General features: G+C 37.8%; 1 protein-coding gene across 7 annotated transcripts in view; it reads right to left on the bottom strand.

Annotated features, from left to right (window-relative positions):
- Nucleotides 1-20,847, bottom strand: part of SAP130 (Sin3A associated protein 130) — an 83,203-nt gene that overhangs the window by 41,047 nt on the left and 21,309 nt on the right. For 6 of the 7 annotated variants that reach the window (XM_038564815.1, XM_038564814.1, XM_038564817.1 and 3 more), the window contains 6 exons: nt 14,020-14,167; nt 13,774-13,864; nt 13,472-13,576; nt 8,950-9,091; nt 5,893-6,014; nt 92-394 (listed from right to left, as the gene is read on the bottom strand). In XM_038564815.1, the coding sequence (XP_038420743.1) occupies nt 92-394; nt 5,893-6,014; nt 8,950-9,091; nt 13,472-13,576; nt 13,774-13,864; nt 14,020-14,167 (911 nt within the window). The remainder of the gene's footprint in view (nt 1-91; nt 395-5,892; nt 6,015-8,949; nt 9,092-13,471; nt 13,577-13,773; nt 13,865-14,019; nt 14,168-20,847) is intronic. The other variant, XM_038564818.1, reaches the window with a different exon arrangement.

The raw sequence follows: 20,847 nt of genomic DNA, 5'->3' as shown, positions 1-20,847 counted from the left end.
AGACTACCTAACCAATATGTAGCAGAACCAGGATTTAAACCTAGTATCACTCTTTCCTCCATACCAACTTCCATGCAAAAACTCAAATTACCTGAAGTCTTTCCTTCAGGCTGTGGCTGCTGAGTACCCATTGGTGCAGGCTGAAGTCCCTGTGTGCTGATTGGGGTTGCTGAGTGAATTCCCTGTGTGCCCATTGGTGCTGGCTGTATTCCTGGAGTCCCGATGGGGGCTGGCTGTATCCCCTGTGTACTGATGGGTGCTGGCTGGATCCCTTGGATATGTCGAGCATGAGAAGCATCTACTGTCATCAACTGCATGGGGTTTAGGTGGACCGTGGATGCTACCCCGACACCAGTTTGAGCTGTGATGGCAGAGTTTGGAGCCTGAGCGGAAACTGAAAATGATGCAGAAAGTGACTACAAGAATGTCAGCTCTGATTAGACACAGTCCACATAAAGAGAAAAACACTAAAATGAAAACAGAATTTTCCACCCTAAAAGATCTAAATCCTCAGTTTTGTGGTTTTTTATTTTTAAGAAGGAGAGAGAGAATCCTCAGCAGATTCCACACCCAGCACAGAGTCCAATGTGGGGCTTGATCTCATGACCCTGAGATCGTGACCTGAGCTGGAATCAAGAGTTGGATGCTCAGCCAACTGAGTCACCCAGGTGCGCTAGTCGTCGTCTTCTTTTTTTTTTTTTTAAGATTTATTTATGAGAGTGAGCGAGAGAGAGAGTGAGCGAGTGCACACAAGTTGGGGGTGGGGAGTGGGGAGGGAGAGGGAGAGAGAATTTCAAGTAGACTCAGTACAGAGCACAGAGTCTGATCTGGGGCTCAATTTCAAAATCCCAAGATCATGACCCAAGCCAAAACCGAGTCAGATGCCCAAATGACTATACCACCCAGGTGCCCCATAAATCTTATTTTTTCCCTAAGCACTACATAAAGCTCTATATATTAGAGTTTTTTCCCCTCACTTCCTATCAGTTTGATATGATGTTGCTGCAGATTACTAGAAAGAGCATTAAAACAAGAAAAAATAAATCATCTATTAAATTCCAAATAGGAACAGGCAACTGTGCTAAATAAAACTTCTTTTTTTTTTTTCAATTTTTATTTATTTATGATAGTCACAGAGAGAGAGAGAGAGAGAGAGAGGCAGAGACATAGGCAGAGGGAGAAGCAGGCTCCATGCACCGGGAGCCCGATGTGGGATTCGATCCTAGGTCTCCAGGATCGCGCCCTGGGCCAAAGGCAGGCGCCAAACCGCTGCGCCACCCAGGGATCCCTAAATAAAACTTCTGAGATACATCCGTAACTCCCAGGTCAAGAACCTTTACTCTAATTGATGGAACCACCATCACAGGTATTTCTGATATATGGCAACTATGAATTTGAACTTCCACATATCCACTGAAGAGAGAGAACAAACAAGTTTCCTTTTCACTACTGTATATATTAAAAACAAACTCAACAACAACAGAACTGAAAACAACAGTATTCCCAGGAATCAAAAAAGAATTTCTACTTATGGAAAGAATAATATAAATGATGTTTCTTCTCAGTCATCAAAACAATCCAGAAAAAGATATTTGTACCCCATATTCACTGAAACATTATTGACAATAGCCAGGATATCAAAACAACCCAAAGGGTCCACTGAGGGATAAATGGGTAGAGAGAATGGAATCTCTATCTACACACACACACACATACACACACACATAATTTAGCCTCAGAAAATTAAATCTTGCCACCCGTGACAACATGGATGAATCCTCAGGGCATTATGCTAAGTGAAATAAGCCAGACAAAGACAGAAAATCCCCAGTATGATCTCACTTATACATGGAATTTAAAAACAAATATAAACAAACCAAGTTCATAGATACAAAGAACAGACTGGTAGTTGCCAAAGGCAGGAAATGGGGGTTGGGGGTGGGAGACACAGGGAAGGGCATCAAAGATACAAACTGCCAGTTATAAAAGAAGTAAGACATGGGGATGTAATGTACAGCATGGTGACCATGGTTAACAATACTATATTGTACATCTGAAAGTTGCTAAGAGGATATTTCTTTAAGTTCTCATCACAAGAAAAAACAATTTGTAATTCTGTTGTCAATGGATGTTAACTAGACTTATGGTGATTTGATGACATACACAAATACCGTATCATTATGTTGTACCTCTGAAGCTAATATGTTTTTTTTTTAAATTTTTATTTATTTATGATAGTCACAGAGAGAGAGAGAGGGGCGCAGAGACACAGGCAGAGGGAGAAGCAGGCTCCATGCACCGGGAGCCCGACGTGGGATTCGATCCCGGGTCTCCAGGATCGCGCCCTGGGCCAAAGGCAGGCACTAAACCGCTGTGCCACCCGGGGATCCCTGAAGCTAATATGTCAATGATACCTCAATTTAAAAAAAGGGGGAAACTATGTAATTTAAATTTTATAAACCATATAGCAGTTAAGAAAAGGTAAATTGTTATCACCAATGAGAAAATTACAATGAAATGTTAGCACATTTAAATTCATAAGACTGGGCAGCCCAGGTGGCTCAGCGGTTTAGCGCCTCCTTCAGTCCAGGGTGTGATCCTGAAGACCCAGGATCGAGTCCCATGTTGGGCTCCCTGCATGGAGCCTGCTTCTCCCTCTGCCTGTGTCTCTGCCTCTCTCTCTCTCTGTGTCTCTATGAATAAATAAATAAAATCTAAAAAAGTTCTAAGTTCATAAGTTCTTCTAAGTTCATAATGACTGCTACATTGCAATTCTTCCCCTGTTGTAAAGAAAGAAAGAAAAAGAAAAAAAAGAACTAACCCCCCCAAATTATTAGTTTCTTCTTAAGAAGTGAGTAAACCTTTGTTTCTCAGTAACAGTTGTGGGCACTTGCCTGAACATGCAGTCTAGTCACCACTCCAAGCCTTTCAAGATCCAATCTCATTCCATGTTCTGCATTCTTACTCACACTACACTCCTGCCAAAACCAAACTGCTCTGTTCCAAGCACATATTCTATGCTAATACTTTATTCACACACAGGAGAGTGCTCTCCCCAAATCCTACCCCATAGCTCTGTCTTGTGCATTGAGAGGTTTTCCAAATTTCACTTCCTTTAGGAAATCACTTCTCACCTCCAACCCTACCCTCTCAAGTGGAAATAACCTCTCTTAACTCAAAAGCAGGCTGGCTTTGCTTAAGCCTCTTTTACTGGAACTTGGCACTTCCTAGTAAGAGCTTGTCATGTCCTCTCTCCCTATGAGGCTCTAAGCTTATTCTAAGTGATCTGGTTAGAAGCCAACCTTACAAATAGAGCCTAACACAGAACTTTACATAGAACAACAGGGTTTCAATAAATATCTGAAATTACTAAATGCATGAATGAGGGTACCTGTGTGGCTCAGTTGGTTAAACATCTGCCTTAGGATCAGGTCCCTGCTGCTTAGGGGGAGTCTGCTTCTCCCTCTGCCCCTCCCCCTGCTCATATTCTCTAATAAATAAAATCTTAGAAAAAAAAATAAATGCATGAATGAAAAAATGAATGGAGTGGAAAACATCTCTGAAACAAGTGAAATTTCAGGAACAATTTGAGAGGATCAGTTACTTGCAAACTATACAGCTTATGCATATATATTCATACTTACATGTTTATATCTATATCTAATAACCAACAAGATTCGATCTTTATAAGTAACCAGAATCCATGAACAAATTGGTTTAATTTATCATAGACTATGTATTACAGTAATCTCATATTTGGCCTATTATATATATACAAATTTTCCTGTCCTCTCTGATTTGAAAACATCTGCTTTAAAATCATTCAAAAGGAGCTACTTGAAAACAGAAGATTGTAAGCTGGTTAAAAAAAAATCACTTCTTTAGTTGCATCCATGCATGCAAAGATCCACATGTCTGAGAAGTAACACATTTCCCATCATCTGCACCAACAATGATGGTATTGGTATTGGAAGAAATAAACTGCTGTTGACTGGATTATTCATTTTTCTGTGTTCCTATCTATCAGGACTACTGTAGTGGTGAAAGAAGTCACTTGGAAAAAATAATAATGTAGTGAAACAGATGGTTGGCAGGATCCCCAATACTTCTGACGGTGCTCTTACAATGGATTTTTACAAATAAATGTTTATATAAAATGATAGTGTCTGCATAGACTGTTCAGCTGAAGAGAGACTCTGCAGGTATTTTTCAGCTGAATAGTATTCAGAGAAATACATATTGGTCATGAGTTACCTTCCCCAGAAAGGCAACATGACTGCATTGTTATAGAAGTATCAACTGCCTGAGGAAGATTAATGAACCTGAAGGAAGTGCTGTTACTGACAGCTGAGAATTTTCAACAATTAGTGTAACACACATACACACACATACATGAAATTTACTTAATTGTTAACATGGTTCAACCATACTTTTTGCATCCTACTTTTGGCAATAATTAATTAAACATGGTTTTATCTTTATAGGACTGTTAATAAAGAACAGTTATATGTTTCCTTTAAAAAGATGTTATTAATCTGATGTACAGAAAATATGATAGAAAACTCAGAATAATTCATCAGCTATTTCCCCACATTACAATAAACCTTGGGAGGGGCGCCTAGATAGTGTTCAATTGGTTAAATGTCTGACTCTTGGTTTTGGCTCAGGTGGTAATCTCAGAGTTGTGAGATCAAATCCTGTGTCTGGCTCCATGTTCAGCATGGAGTCTGCTTGAGACTCTGCATCTCCCCCTGCCCCCACCCTCACTCTCTCTCTCTCTCAAATAAATAAATCTTAAAAAAAATTAATAAATAAGCCTTGGGGAAAGTTCTGTGGAAAAAAAACAAAAACAAAAAACCCAATGCAGATATTGAGGAATCTGTCTGCAAAGCTATTTAAATACCTTAATATTTGGAAGTTTTAGACCAGCGTTGTCCAATGGAAACATAAATCATATGTGCAATTATAAATTTTCCAATAGCCACATTAATAAAGTAAAAAGCAGGACAAATTAATTTTAATGATATTCTTTAACTCAATATATTTCAAATATTACAATTTCAAAATATAATCGTTATAAAAATAATTAGTAAGCTACTTTACATCCTCTTTTCCATACTGTTATTATAAAAATTCAGGATATGTTTTACTAATAAAACACATTTCAAATCAGATACTGAGTTCAATTTTTATTAGAAATATTTTATTTGTATTTTGATTCAATACAATCTACAATTTTGAAACAGTTTCATAATCACTAAGTTGTTCCAAACATATTAAAAAATTCTCTAATTTGAATTAAGTTAAACAAAACAAAACCAATCAGTTTTTCATTTGTGCCAGGTCCCCCTTTAAGTACTCAATGGCTTGATGGAGCCCTGGCTGCCGTGATGGATCACACAGAAGGGCAATGCCCACAATCTGGGCAATCTGCCTCTCTTATGCCTAAAGTGAGTTGAGAGTCTCATAGGAAAAGAAAACACAAACTGTGAAGAGTAAGCACTGTTTTTTCTGGATTGGCAAAAAGAACACTATAACTCGGGATGCTAAGTGTTGAGCAGAACTGGACTAATATTAAAAACACAACATATCACAAAACAGAAGCCCCATTAAAGTACAGGTTTTATCATTTTAACTGTACTGCCACTTCAAAGTATAACAAATTGGTAAATCATCATCCTCAGGGTGGGATAAAAACCATACAAATATACTAATAAGTGGATAGATCATAGAGATGTGATCTAAAACCTTAAAGCTTCAGATTTTAACCTTATCTGAATCTGAAGATAGAAGGTAGTTAAATCCATACTACAAATACCCACTCATCAATTTTGATCTCTTTGCTTGCAAAAATTGGAATTTTAAAAGTCCTCCTAATAGCAGGGCTCATACCTGGATATTGTCGGATGGTGGACACAGAGCTGGTGATTGGGGTGTACGTGTGCGCAGCCAGTGGGTATGCAGAAGGTGGGTATGTTGGCAAAAAGTACTGGAACTGAACGGGAACAGATGGTCTATAGATGGAAGACAGATAATATGAAGCAAAACAGGTCTATTTTCTTCTTCATTTTCAAATGATCCTATCCTCCAGATCCTCTTCACAACCTTATATGTCATGCCAACATTTCCTCAATTGTGTCCCAAAATAAACTGTTAGATCAAAGGACACACTTGAAGAGAGAGTAGTTTTTTTAAATGGGTATTTTAAATAACTACATCAATAAACATAAAAACACACACAGTAACAATGACCAAAGCTGACTCAAGAAAACTTAGTAATCAAAGGTTTTCTCTGCTAAATTCCACTTGAAAGACTCTAAGTTTACACTGTTTTTATTGGCAAATCTTATCAAACACGTGTAAAACAGATTAACATAAACTTATACAAACTGATTCAGAAACCAGAAAGAGAAGAAACAAGATCTAATTTAACCAACATCGAAACTGGATAGGGAGAATAGGAGAAAAAATTATAAACAAATCTCATTCTCTACATCAATGTAAAAATTTCTAAATAAAATGGAATTAAGTACTGTATAAAACAAAATACATCATGATCAGATACAGTTTACCACAGGAAGAATGATTCAATATGAAAATTTCTATGAATGTTTTAGATCCTATTAAAATATTAAAAGAATCCTTTGAAATATCACAAAAGATATACAAAATTATTTAATAGAAATTAACATAATACTATATGTTAACTATACTAGAATTAAAGAAAAACTACTTCCCCCTTCCAATTTTTGATAGCATTCAATACTTATTCATATTATAAATACCTGAAAAATAGGAATGGGAAAAAACTCCATTCCTCAATTTGAAAACAGCCAACTACTAAAATCTATACTGAAATTTCCCAAGAATTCCCATTCCCAAGAATTCCCATTCAGGAATAAGATAAGAATGTTCACTATCTCTGGTCTATTCAACATCACATTGGAAGATCAGGAACAAGAAAAACACAAGTATGCAAAATGGAAATGAAAAAAATCACTCATCCATCAAAAAAACTGTCCTTTTTTTGTAGACAAACACCTACATAGGAAATCCAAGAGAATCTATAAACTTTTAGGCCTGTTAGGTGTGTTTAGCAAGGAGAGTGGACACAAAGACCAGTATATTAAAACCTATAAGGATTCCTACACACGATAATACTCAAACAAGAACATTTAAACATGGGGCGCCTGAGTGGCTCAGTTGGTTAAGCTTCTGCCTTCAGCTTAGGTCATGATCTCATTCTCTGTGAATGAGCTCTATGTTGGGCCCCCTGCTCAGTGGGGAGTCTGCTTCTACGTCTCCCTATACCCTTCCCCCTGTTTATGCTCTCTCTCTCAAATAAATAAAATGTTTAAAAAAAAAAAAAAAAGAACATTTAAAAACGATCCAATTCTGAACTTCATATGCACTATACCGGGTTCTCACTAAGGGAGAAGAGATACAAATATGGAATGGGGAAGGTAATGGGGTTATACTAGAAGTATCAGCATGTCCTAAAAAGTTTTTTTTTTTTTTAAAGATCTATTTATTCTAGAAAAAGTGAAAGAGTGAGTGTGCAAGCAGGGGAGGGGTAAAGGGAGAGGAAGAGAATCTCAAGTAGGCTCCCCACTCAAGCATGGAGATTGAGGAGGGGCTTGATCCCATGCCCCCGGGATCATGACCTGAGCCAAAACCAAGAGTCAGACACTTCACTGAGTGAGCCACCCAGGCACCCCTTAAGAGTTTTTATTACATCGCATACTTCCTATCTCTGCCTGCTAAAAGAGCCTGGAAAAAATGACAATCAGGTAGCAATGAACAGAGCTAAAGCCTAGATCCTGGTTTCTAACTGATAAAAAGGAACCAGGGTTCCCTGGAGAAATGGTAGATTACAGGCTCAGACAATGTGCAGGAGGAGCTTGGAGTATGCTTGCAGTGGGAAGTAAGGTAGGGCTACAATATTTGGGTCACGGAAAACCCACAGGAAATGGTCTGAAGAAGCTCCCAGAGATGATCTGAGCATCAAAATAGATGACAATAATCGATTATAATAATAAACTAAATCCATGAGCCCACACTCATTTAAAATTAAAATACATGGGGATAGATAAAATTTATTTACATAATTTATTACACTTATACCAACTGATGAGTGTGGAAGAAATGATAGAAAAAAAAGTCACTGTTTTGCAACCATCATACTGCAACCATCAACTTGATTCAGTGAAGAATCCTCAATAGATGCTAACACCACTGAGTGACAGGTTATTGAGGAATAGGGTATTTATAGTCTCAAACTATTTCCACACATTAGTGGTTTACAAAGGAGAAAAATATATCTTTATAGCAAAAATCTGGCAAATATCACTTTCACTAGGTAATTAGTGCTGACTTGGCTAACAATGGGACATAGGGGTGGCATGAGCTCTCTGATATAATAACAGTGAGAAGAATGTATCACTTAAGTGGTATTTGCTTCAAAAATGTACAACCTGAATCTAACTATGATGAAACAATCGAACAAGCTTAAACTGAAGAATATTCTACAAAAACAACTGGCCTATCTATACTCTTAAAAAAATGTCACTATATGAAAGGGAATGGAAGGCTAAAGAATCATTTTAGAAACTGCGCTGTGGTTAACGAGAAGGCCTTTGTTCTCTGGGGATGAAAATGAAGGTCATGTCACTGCAACCCATACTCTCAAATCAGCTCAAAATCAATCAAACACAGAAATACACCAAACAAAGAAGCAGATACCAGCAGAACATCCATCAAAAGAAGAATGGCTAAATAAATAAACATAGCATATTTTCATAAAACAAAACAAAAAAAATACAATTATTTTCAGGAGGAAATCTGAAAAGAAGTATATGTATACTATATTTATGGGACATTTTGTGTTACTGAAAAATCAAAACAATTAATGACATAATGAGGTAGTGTAACTGGCACATTCCCTCCTACCTATTGTCACTTCGGGTTTCCATGGCCACAGGATTTGGAGAGGCCCGATGACCTGAAATGGGAATCAGGCTACTCCTCTCCGCAGGGTAATCAGGCTGGATCCGAGGAGAAGTATGTGTGATCTGCTGGGGCACCACCTTAGCTACAAATGCAAAATCCAATCACATTACCTCTCATAAGCTTTTATTGGCATGCCAAAACATTTTTTGGCCAGCAACAATCTTAAGAATGCAAACAGTAATAAAAAGCCTGGATCTTTAGTTTTAATCAAAATAAAAAAGGAAAGATAAGTACACATAAGGTTCAACTGAATTATTTCAATCCAATAATCCACTGATACATTCATACTGTTATTTGTAAAAGCAGGGTTCAACATCAATTCTTTAACAAAAATACCAGAAATCAGGCTCTTTTTCCCTGATGTGGCTTTCTGGAGACCTTTTTTAAAAAGGAGAAACATTTTTAATTAAAAAAAAAAATTCAACAAAATTTTGAATACTAACATGGCAAAGACCTTATTAGTGTTTACTCCAGGGACCATAGCTAATTAGTAATGAGTCATTTTAATTTCCAAGTCTCGGTTTCCTCATCTATGGGAAGGCCTTCTTCAGATAATCTTTTTATTTTTAAAATCCTTTCAATGTCTTGTGATTTTCCATAATACTTTATAGTAGACTCAAAATGACTATAAGAGTTTTCAAATCTAACCCGAGACTCAACTTTGCTTTCCTCTAGCATTTGCAATCAAGTTTTGTTTAGAAGGTACAGCTGAACTGGGACATACTTTACTGGTCTCACAGACCTAATTAACTCTGTGGGAGAATTTGGAAAGAAAAGCCGTGATCTACATTAGATATATAGAGGGACAGCTACCATCTGTGTAAGACCCAAGTTACGCAATAACAGGTCCTTAAACACTGGAGCTAGGATGATGCCATCACATTACCCAAACTGCAGTGCACTGAACACCAAAGGTAAAGCCCACCATGATTCCCAGCTATTTCCTGAGGGAGGCAGCTAGAGAAGTTTCTGCAGATGATAGCTGGGATGCCCAATTCGACCACTGATGATGACTTCTATTGGCTAAGGCAGAAGAAGCTGTCCTGACACATTTTCCATCAGTAGTAAGCAGAGGAGGAGTTGAGTGGGAAGCAATGAAGCCTTGTTTCTCCACTGTGCTCATAAAAGGTGGGAGAAAAGAACGTTCCCAATAGGAATGCAGCTGTCATTTGGGAGAGTGGCTAACTACTGGTCGGTAAACCACACACATGAATTTATATCTGTATCTTTTTTTCTAATTAAAAAAAGTCACACATTACCAATTATTTTTAAAAAAAGACCTAAGTTGAACGTAATGCCACCTCCAAAGATGATCCCTGTTTTCTGAATGCTATGATCATCTGATTCTGCTTTTCAGAATTCTGATACCACTATCATATGTAGTATGGAGAGTATGGAGAAAACAAAGATGGTATTGGAAATGAACCTTTATTACAGGCAAAACCAAAAAAAAAATAAAAAAAAAATGAAGGCAAAACCTCTATGCTCATGGTTAATCAGTCTTTTTTCCCCCTGACTCAACACATTCCTATTAGTAAAAATGGCTGAATTCAACATTTAATCTCACCTGGAGAAAGCAAGTGTTACTTGGAAAAAGCTGCTTAGGTGATTTTAATATATCCCCTAAACTGTCCCTTGAAAATCAATGCTCTACAGTTAGTATCAGGTTTTCTTTCTCAACTGAGGTACCTTTGTACAGGGATGCTATAGTGATGTAAAAAGAAGTATTTGATTTAGTATAAAAGAAGAAAAGAAAACCAGAGCTTAGCCTGATGGAACTTAGACAAAATTTATCCCATTAAGTGGCGGAGGTTAAATCTACTTGGACACTTCTGTCAAGTGATTTTCATATTTAGAATTTAGCAAATGGTTAAAACTCAAAAATAAAAATAAAAAAAAAACAACAACAAAAACAAACAAACCCCTCATAAATAGAATGAGTATTCTATTACGGTATTGTAACTTAAGACAGGTAAAAAGTTGATAGTTGTAGCCCAATGAATACACATACTCCTGTCTCTTGGTACTCGGGAGTTTACTTCCACAGTGCGATTGCTCAACAAGATACAGTGACATTAATAAGAACTAATCTCTAAGTATTTACAGAGAGGATTCAAGAGGAGACCAGAGAGCCCTCCTATAGGGTACACCGCTTTCTCTTTACTGGTCTAATTTTCCTCATAGCTATAGATACGCCAGTGAGGCTGTTGACTATAAAAATGGCAAGAACAAGCCTGGCTCTGTCATTATAATGCTCAGGATAACTGATGACACTGTTAGACACAGCCAGAAAATGGTGTGAAGTGACAGTATGGAACAAGCAACAATCTTTTTCAACAAAAATACATCAGTGCTAAAATCACACACACACTCCCACCCTCTACCCCACTCTTCTTTTCACAGGAGGGAATTAGCCCTCAGGGGGGTATGAAAGAAGAATGCTCTTTTCGATGCCAAGGTGCAGTGAGTGGTTACATGAGAAAGAGCCAACAGCAGTGTTTTCACTGCTAAAACCCTACTATGGGGGCAGTCCTGGTGGCTTAGCGGTTTGGTGCCGCCTTCGACCCGGGGCGTGATCCTGGGGATCCAGGATCGAGTCCCGCGTTGGGCTCAGTGCATGGAGCCTGCTTCTCCCTCTGCCTGTGTCTCTGCCTCTCTCTCTCTCTCTCTCTGTGTGTCTCTCATGAATAAATAAATAAAATCTTAAAAAAATAATAATAAAAAAATAAAACCCTATTATGGGGCTAGTTCCAATTTAAGGACAGATGTGGCTGAGTTATCTAAGAGGAGGAAGGGCTTCCTGGGTCCTGCCATCATTATGGAAGTGTCCTCCAAGTTTGTGCAGAGGGATGTGAAGCTGTCTTACATGGGAAAGAGGGAGGGAGAGAAAGAAGGAAGGGAAGGAAGGAAGGGAAGGAAGGAAGGGAAGGAAGGAAGGGAAGGAAGGGAAGGAAGGGAAGGAAGGAAGGGAAGGAAGGGAAGGAAGGGAAGGAAGGAAGGAAGGAAGGAAGGAATGAATGAATTACCTACCTGCAGGTAAGGTAGATTTCTGACAGTTAAGTATGTCAGTGTATCATTTTACAAAATGCACTCTTCTAAAATGGTATGAAAAATATGGCATGGGCGCTTGGGTGGCTCAGTCAGTTAAGTGTCTGCCTTTGGCTCAGGTCATGATCCCAGGCCACTGGGATGGAGTCCTGGGTCAGGCTCCTTACTCAGTGGAGAACCTGTTTCTCCTTTGCCCTCTGCCTGCTGTTCCCCTGGATTGTTCTCTCTCCCAAATAAAATCTTAAAAAAAAAAAAAAAAAAAAAAAAAAAAAAAAAATATATATATATATATATATATATATATATATATCAGCTTTCCTACGTCTCTGGGAGTAACCAGTAAGATGACATGCTAAAATACAACCAAGGTAAAGCTAGCACCAGAGACTAAACCTGGGGCTTGTGAATTAAAGAGAACAATGCTCTGCCTCAGAGGCCAGACTCTGCTTTGGAAGATGTGACTGAGATATCAGCCCCTAGGCGAGGGGTTGGCAACCTGTGGGCAAATTCTGCCTGATGCCTGTTCTTGTATGGCCCATGAACTATTATGTGGGTTCATACTATGAAGTGGTTGGAGGGAAAAATCAAAAGAACACTTCATGACACATGAAAATGATATGAAATCCAAATGTCTATGTCCATAAAAAGTTCTACTGAAATACAGCCATGCTCATTTGTTTATATGTTATCCACAGTTCAGCAGTTGTGACACAGACCTATGAGGCCTACAAAGCCTAAAATATTTACTCTCTGACCCTCCAGAGAAAGGTTGTCAATCCCTGCTCTTAATGACTGATGTCTGGCTGCCAGAAACTTTTCAAAGATTTTTTAAAAATATTTATTGATTGATTGAGTGATTGATTGATTGATATTTAAAACATGTATTTAAAAGGAGAAAAAACAAAGCCTATAAGAAACTTTACGATATTCGTGAAATATCCTGAGGTCAGATGAGAGTCAGATGAGAACCTAATGAGAACCTAGGGTAATATCAGCCTGAGGGTTATCCCCTGTCCTGCTTTGCATCACTCCAGAGATTTTTCCTGAACAATCCATCAGTCTACAAGTTCTCTTCATTCCAGATCCTTGCTTCTTTCTTGCTTTATCTGTGGATCTCATCTAACTATGTCAGTGAAGTTAACTTACTTCTTTAAAAGACATATAGGAGAGATAAAATCTGATGAATGAGGAGTCAAAGTTGTGTTAAAATAATGTTAACTTTCAGCTCTCTTTTCCCGACTATGGTCAATGCCAAGTCTGTATGACAAATATACTAAAAATGAAATTCAGTGTTGCTTTGAAAATCAACAATTTAAAAAAAACACACCCCAATACTAGGCCTCTATATGAAGACCTCATCAGAAGGGTTGAAAAATCCCTTTTAAGTGCTTTGTGAAGGCTGAAGGACACTTACCAACTGGGATGTTTGAGGTGGTCACAGCAGTAGCATGGGATGAATGTGAGGGCATTGTCATGGTAACAATTGTACTCGTGGGTGCTTGTGTGTGTGACACAGATCCTGAAATGGGAGAAAAAAAGTTTTTAACAATGGCCTCTACACACACTAAAGATTCTCAAAAACCTGAGAAAAGCTCTTGGGAAAAAGATAATTCTTCTAGCCTATTCTTTTTCTCTGACTAAAGCTGAGAAATGAAAAATTAGCTTACCACTCATGCCTCACACTTCCTAGCAGGAAGAGCAGGGTTGCTGACTTACCGGCCGTGGTTGCCGAAGGAATGGTGTTGGTTGCCAAAATAGGTGCTACTGTCGCTGCGGCTACTGGTGTGCCAGTACTGAAGATAGTTTTCTGTGGGGAAGACATTCCACAACAACACAGTTATCAGTAAGAACATTCTCACCTTGGTCCAATTTAAGAGCAATTACTGCCTTCAACACTGCAAGTTTTGCACAATTCCGGTTTTAACCCAGAGCCTCCACAGACGGTTTCACCTCTGGTTTTACCTGCGCCATGGTATGTAGCTGTTGTTTTGGCGTCCCTAACGCAGGGTGAGATGGCAGTGTGATTCTTGTTGTTACATCCCGTGACTGGGCAGGACGCTGAATACTAATTGCTGCAGATGGTGGATGCTGGATAGACAAAGTTGGCCGACTGAAAAAGACGGAAAAGACATGATTTTTCTCTTGCCTCTAGACACAATGCAGGCAGTCAAAGCCATTTACTATCTTGGACCATCGTCATACAGTTCTGTTTCTTAGGTCTGTAAGATCCATGAGTGAATCAATGAAGTAAATGGCTTGTCGGGTTTCTCTCCTAAAAAGTCTTGTAAACCTTATTTTCAAAGGTATCAATATGTGCCAAGAACCGAATCAATGAAACCTTAGTCATTTTCAGCACTCTCGGGGTAGTTAACCAACACTCTAGGACAATCCTGAGTAAAAATTATTATAGCCTATATGCTTCATTATGTAAACAAAGCTGGAAATACACACTAAGGTTTTCACATTATGAGGATTACAGACAATCCTGATTAAGAGCACCCTACCCCATGGCCCCCAAAGCACTAAGCTGCTCCCAATATCCTATTTTTTCTTCAAAAGTTAGTTATGATTATTTAATGATTAAAAGGGAATATCGATACAGAAAGCATGTCAAATTAACTGGCAGCAAGCTATTGAAATTACAACAGTGGCATGAAACGGTGACATTTTAACAAAGTTGGCACCTCAAGTCAGAGGGGGAAGAATGGACTATTTAATAAATGTTGGGAAGCCTATGTAAGTAACCCTTTGGAAAAAATAAAATTGGATCCATGCTTCATGCATTACCACACCAGGATAAATAAGAGGATCAATGATTTTATAGCAAACTAAAAAGTATATGAAGAAAAGACAAGAATTATTTTATAACTTCAGAGTGGAAGAGAGCTTTTTAATGACAAAAGCTTTCAAAGTTCAAAAGCTAGGAAAGATTAAAAAAACTTGACTCTGTGAACAAATAAGCAAACCTACATAGTAAAACACACTACAAGCACAGTCAAAATACTCATAAATGAAAGTGTAATCTTTATGTACTAGGAGCTCCTTGCAGTCAACGAGAAAAATAACAGCCCAATAAAAAAGCAAAGGATATGAGTAGCCAGTTCACTAAACGGAAAACACAAGTGGCCCCTTAACAAAGAAAAAATGCTCACTCCCACTCATAGGAAAAGAAATACAATTTCAAATACACTGAGGGTAGCCCGGGTGGCTCAGCGGTTTAGCACCAACTTTGGCCCTGGGCGTGATCCTGGAGACCCGGGATCGAGTCCCACACTGGGCTCCCTGCATGGAGCCTGCTTCTCCTTCTGCCTGTTTCTGCCTCTCTCTGTCTCTCATGAATAAATAAATAAATAAAATCTTAAAAAAAAATACACTGAGATGTCACTGTTCACCTATCAGATTGGCAAAAATCCAAAAAATGGATATCATACTGTTGTTCAAGCTGGAAGGAAACAGGCACTTCTAAGCATTCCAGAGGGAGAGCAAAGGAAGGCAACTAGTATGTATCAAAAGTGTAACTGCATATACTCTCTGACTTACTTTCGGGAATTTATCCTACCGGTGTTCTTATATACACAGATAATGACTAAAGTATAAGGTTATTTTCACTGCAATATTTACTTAAGATAGTAAAGTAATGGAAACACCTTCAAACCCATTCACATATATTGTACTGCTACTAAAAGAACAATGAAATGGGAAACTTTTTTTAAAAATTTAAATTCAATTAGCCAACATATAGCACATCATTAGTTTCAGATTCAGTTTTCAATAATTCATCAGCTGCACCCAGTGCTCATCCCATCACGTGCCCTCCTTAATACTCATTACCTGGTTACCCCATCCCCTGATTCACCTCCCCTTCAGCAACCCTCAGTTTGTTTCCCAGAGGTAAGAGTCTCTTATGGTTTGTGACCCTGATTTTTTTCTATTCAGTTTTCCCTCCTTACCCTTATGGTCCTCTGTACTATTTCTTATATTCTGCATATGAGTGAAACCACATAATTGTCTTTCTCGGACTTCTTTCAGCATAATTCCCTCCAGTTCCATCCATATCAATGTAAATGGTAATGTAAATGGTATTTCATCCCTTCTGATGGCTGAGCAGTTTTCCACTGTGTGTATGTGTGTGTGTAAAACTTCTTTATTCATTGATCTGTTGAAGAACATTCTGGACTCCTTCCACAGTTTGGCTACTGTGGACATTGCTGCTATGAACATTGGGGTGCAGGTGCCCTTTGTTTCACTATATTTGTATCTTCAGGGTAAATACCCAGTAGTGCAATTGTTGGGTCATCAGGTAACTCTATGTTTAACTTTTTGAGGAACCTCCATACTGCTTTCAAGAGTGGCTGTACCAGATTGCATTCCCAACAACAGTGTAGGAATGTTCCTTTTCTCCACATTCTTGCCAACATGTTTCCTGTCTCTCTTTTCTTTTCTTTTTTTTTTTTTTTAAAGATTTTATTTATTTATTCACGAGAGACCAGAGAGAGATAGAGGCAGAGACACGGACAGAAGTAGAAACAGGCTCCATGCAGGGAGTCTGACATGGGACTCGATCCTGGGTCTCCAGGATCATGCCCTGGGCTGAAGGTGGTGCTAAACCGCTGAGCCACCAGGGCCGCCCTGTTTCCTGTCTTTTTAATTTTAGCCATTCTAATTGTTGTAAAGAGGTATTTCATTGTGGTTTTGATTTCTACTTCCCTGATGACAAATGGGGAGCATTTTTTCATTTGTCTGTTGACCATTTGCATGTCTTCTTTGGAGAAATGTCTGTTCATATCTTCTGCCCATTTCTTGACTGGATTATGAGGCTTTTGGGTGTTGAGTTTGAGAAGTTCTTTATAGATCTTGAATACTAACCCTTTATCTGATATGTCATTTGCAAATATTTTCTCCTTTTCTGTAGGTTGCCTTTTAGTTTTGTTGACGGTTTCCTTTGCTGTGCAGCTTTTTATCGTAATTAAGTTCCAGTACTTCATTTTTGCCTTTGTTTCCCTTGCCTTTAGAGACGTGTCTTACAAGAAGTTGCTGTGGCCTAGGTCAAAAAGGTTGCTGCCTGTGTTCTCCTCTAGGATTTTGATGGATTCCTGTCTCACATTTAGGTCTCCCATCCCTTTTGAGTTTATATTTGTATATGGTTTAAGAGAATAGTCCAGTTTCATTCTTCTGCATTTGGCTATCCAATTTTCCCAGCACCATTTATTGAAGAGATGGTCTTTTTTCCATTGGATATTCTTTCCTACTTTGTAAAGTATTAGCTGACCATAGAGTTGAGGGTCCATTTCTGGGTTCTCAAAATGGGAAACTTTCTTTCTTTCTTTTTTTTTTTTTGAAACTTTCAATACATGCTGTTATATTTAAAGTAAAGAGAATTTATGAATTAATTGAGTAAAAACGATAAAAGAAAGAACTGCATTTGAATCTGACTATATTTAATGAACACTGGAAGGACATCCAATTAGTTACTACCAGGTAATTTAGAAAGGCAAAAGGGAAGGAACCTGGACAATGGTGGATGGGGGACAGAGAAGAGAGTGACACCCCTTACTACACACCTTTTTATGCTTTTATGTTTTGGAACCATGCAAATACAAATTAAAAAGAAGAAACAGGTAAGCTGAGCTGTTGAGGGTAAAAACTTGACTGGAACAGCACATGTCCAAACTAAGCAATGGTTTCATTATAAGGATTCTCTCTCAAAACAGACATGGCAGGATTATCAGTGAATAAAGTGTTCAAATGGAATGAAGGATGGTTTTCTCTCTGAAGAAAAACTAAATGCCTTATCATTCGAATTCAAAGGAAAGCTGAAAAACTGGCTAGATAAAACTATGCAACTTGGTGGAACTCATTGAGAAAGCCTGCTACTAGAGACTGAATTTTTCTGTTTTCCAGAATGAGCCATTTTCAAAGGCCCATTCCCTATGTTCACCCAAAATGTAAAGGACCTTGAAAGATTTCCCCTATGTGACTCACATCATATTCTCAAGTCAGAAAAAAAAAAAAATCTAGAAACATAAAAACCTGGATGATCCTAAAAGGTCCTTTGGTCACTCATTTTAAGTCTACTATGCCTCTTCCACTAATCATTCTAAGAAGGTGGGAATGAGGAATGGATGTTCCCTGATAGTTTAAATGACCACTTTGAGATTTTGTTTAGGTTTCATTTTCTCTCTCCATATTATGGTAGAATCCAATTTTTATTATGAATAAATGCCCAAAGGTTATATCCAGAAACACAAAGAAAAATACAAGCTCTGTGGCTATTCCACAGTTAGCCTTATCAGTCACCACCTGAGAAGTAGCATACTGGTTAAGATTATTGGACTAGATTAGCTTGTAGATGGTAGGCTGCTTCTGACCAGAATCTCTACTATCACAACTGAGAGTTCAAGTACTTCCGTGGCTCCTAAAATTACTGAAGATGACCATTACACCAGTTGTCGTGGGAATCCAAATGCATGCTGCAGCGTCACACATTTGGTACAATCCCTGTGGGATCAGCCTGTGGCAAATGGAGACTCAGACCTTGCTCAAAGTAACAGGATTCTGACCACTACTGGTCCAGGCAATGAACAGTAATTAGGACTTTGTTTTGCAGTCTGGCTTCTTTTCTGTATGCCTTTCACATTCTCTTCAAAGGTGACTTTAGAATAACATGAGAAGGATGGGTATTTGCTGACACAGAGCAAATGCATAAACTTGTCACTGCAGTTATGAGGATGTCTCTGCAGCTTTACCAGGTAAAAATACATTTTGGAGACTAGAGTTTTAATAGTTGACAACCTAATACATGGACCACAGTGAGTGCTGTGTAAGACACCTGCACCCAGCACTTACAATAAAAACCATTCCAAGAGATACATGTATATATGATTAAGATAATGACAAAATTTAGGACAGATGAACTTAAATATAAAAATAATTTTGAAGAGCCTCATAACAAAAAATAATGACAACATTCAAATCATCAGGAAAGGGTCTCCTCAATTCACCTTAAATATATTCCTATTGAAGACGTCTGGCTCATACAGAAAATACCTAAAAAAAGAATATATTAAGTATTTAAATACATTTTTAAAGTGCTTTTGACAGCACAGACTATAGTACATGGTAGTCTTTGACTTTCATTTACCCTTAATAGAAAAAAACCCCAAACGTTTCTATAATGTATATTACATTTTAATTCCTTTACATATATTAATATATAAGTACTCCTTATAATGACCTGTAAGGTAGATAATATTATTTCCATTTTCTCTTTTCCCCCAAAGATTTATTCATTTATTTGAGAGAGAGAGAAAGTATGTATGCAAAAGCACAGGAGGAGCAGAGAGGGAGAGAGATTAAGCAGATTCCTCGCTGAGCATGGAGCCCGATGCAGGGCTTGATCCCAGGATCCTGAGATCATGACTTGAGCCAAAACCAAGAGTTAGACACTGAACTGATTGAGCCACCCAGGCATTGCCATTTTCTAGGTAGGGAAATTGAGGCATTTACTCTTTGGCTTAGTACTCCACTTCTGCAAACAGACCTTGAAAGTATACCATCACAAACATGCAATAGCATATGCCAAAATGTCCATCAGTACATCTATAAGCTGGGGTACAACACAGCTAAAAGTATTGACTTGGAGTCATCTTCCGAATATATTAAGAGAAAAATGCAAGGTACAGAAAAGTACATATAAATGCAACAAAAGAATGGAAACAAAGAAAATGTATGTGTTTATCTGTGTGTGTGTGTACTTCATAAAAAGAAACTCTGAGAAACCAAATCAGGGAATAGTAAAATGGTGACTGACCAAAAGCAGATGGCAACTTGGGTGGGGACAGGGTCACTTGTTAGTCCATCTTTTTGTATAGCTTTGATTTTTGAACCAAATAACTTTTTTACATGTTTTTTAAAAAGTTTAATCTCGAAGTACTAAATTAAAAACAAATTTAGACAAATAATCCTATGTATTAAATTATAATGAACACACACTTAAAAGATAACCAAAAAACTAGGAACAGGTTATCTTAGAATGCAAAAGAATAAGAACGTGGGAAAAGGGTATCCGAGGGACAGAGAGGACAGTGATTCTCCTCACTGTTTACCTTTTCATATATTTATATTTCAAAAATATGTGAATGTAAATTAAGAGAAAATGTTACTATATATTCCACAGAGAAAACAATCACTTCAAGGGATCTTTGAATACATTCCTACTCCATTTAGTGGGATCTAGTTCGAAGACAAAAAAACTGGGAAGGTGTCTTAAACTTCACTCAGTCTTATTGTTAGTTTAATCTACAGAAAATAAGAAGTTAAGACATGTGAACTTGGGACTCTGAATTGTTACTTTGAAACTTTTTTTTTTCTTTTAACATTACTGATCCAAACCTCAAGCAGTTATGTGTTAATGTCTTGAGGACACACAAGGTGAAAGAGAAAGGATGTACAAATAAAAAACTGTAGAAAGAATAAACCTATAATGTTAATTTTCAGTTGGAAATATCAGTATGAAGACATGACTTTGTTTACTATATTGATTACCTCTGTCCACAGAAAGAGTCCAAAGGCAATAATACCCCAAGAGCAATGTGTACCACTAGCTCCCAGATCTTGGGTTCTAATTACCATTCTCCACTAAAAAGAACCAAGAATCTTTGGAGAAATGGCTGATTTCAAAACTAGGAAAGCAGAAAAATAAAAAATGGCCTCATTTATCATGTACCAAAAAGAAGAAAGTACTCAAAAGTCCAAGAGGAGTTATCAAAATGACACTCAAGCCAGTTTAAA

Source organism: Canis lupus, chromosome 19 (genome assembly GCF_011100685.1).
Source record: "Canis lupus familiaris isolate Mischka breed German Shepherd chromosome 19, alternate assembly UU_Cfam_GSD_1.0, whole genome shotgun sequence".
Lineage (NCBI taxonomy): Eukaryota > Metazoa > Chordata > Mammalia > Carnivora > Canidae > Canis > Canis lupus.
Note: the sequence above shows the minus strand (reverse complement) of the source record. Positions and strands in the feature narration are given on the sequence as shown.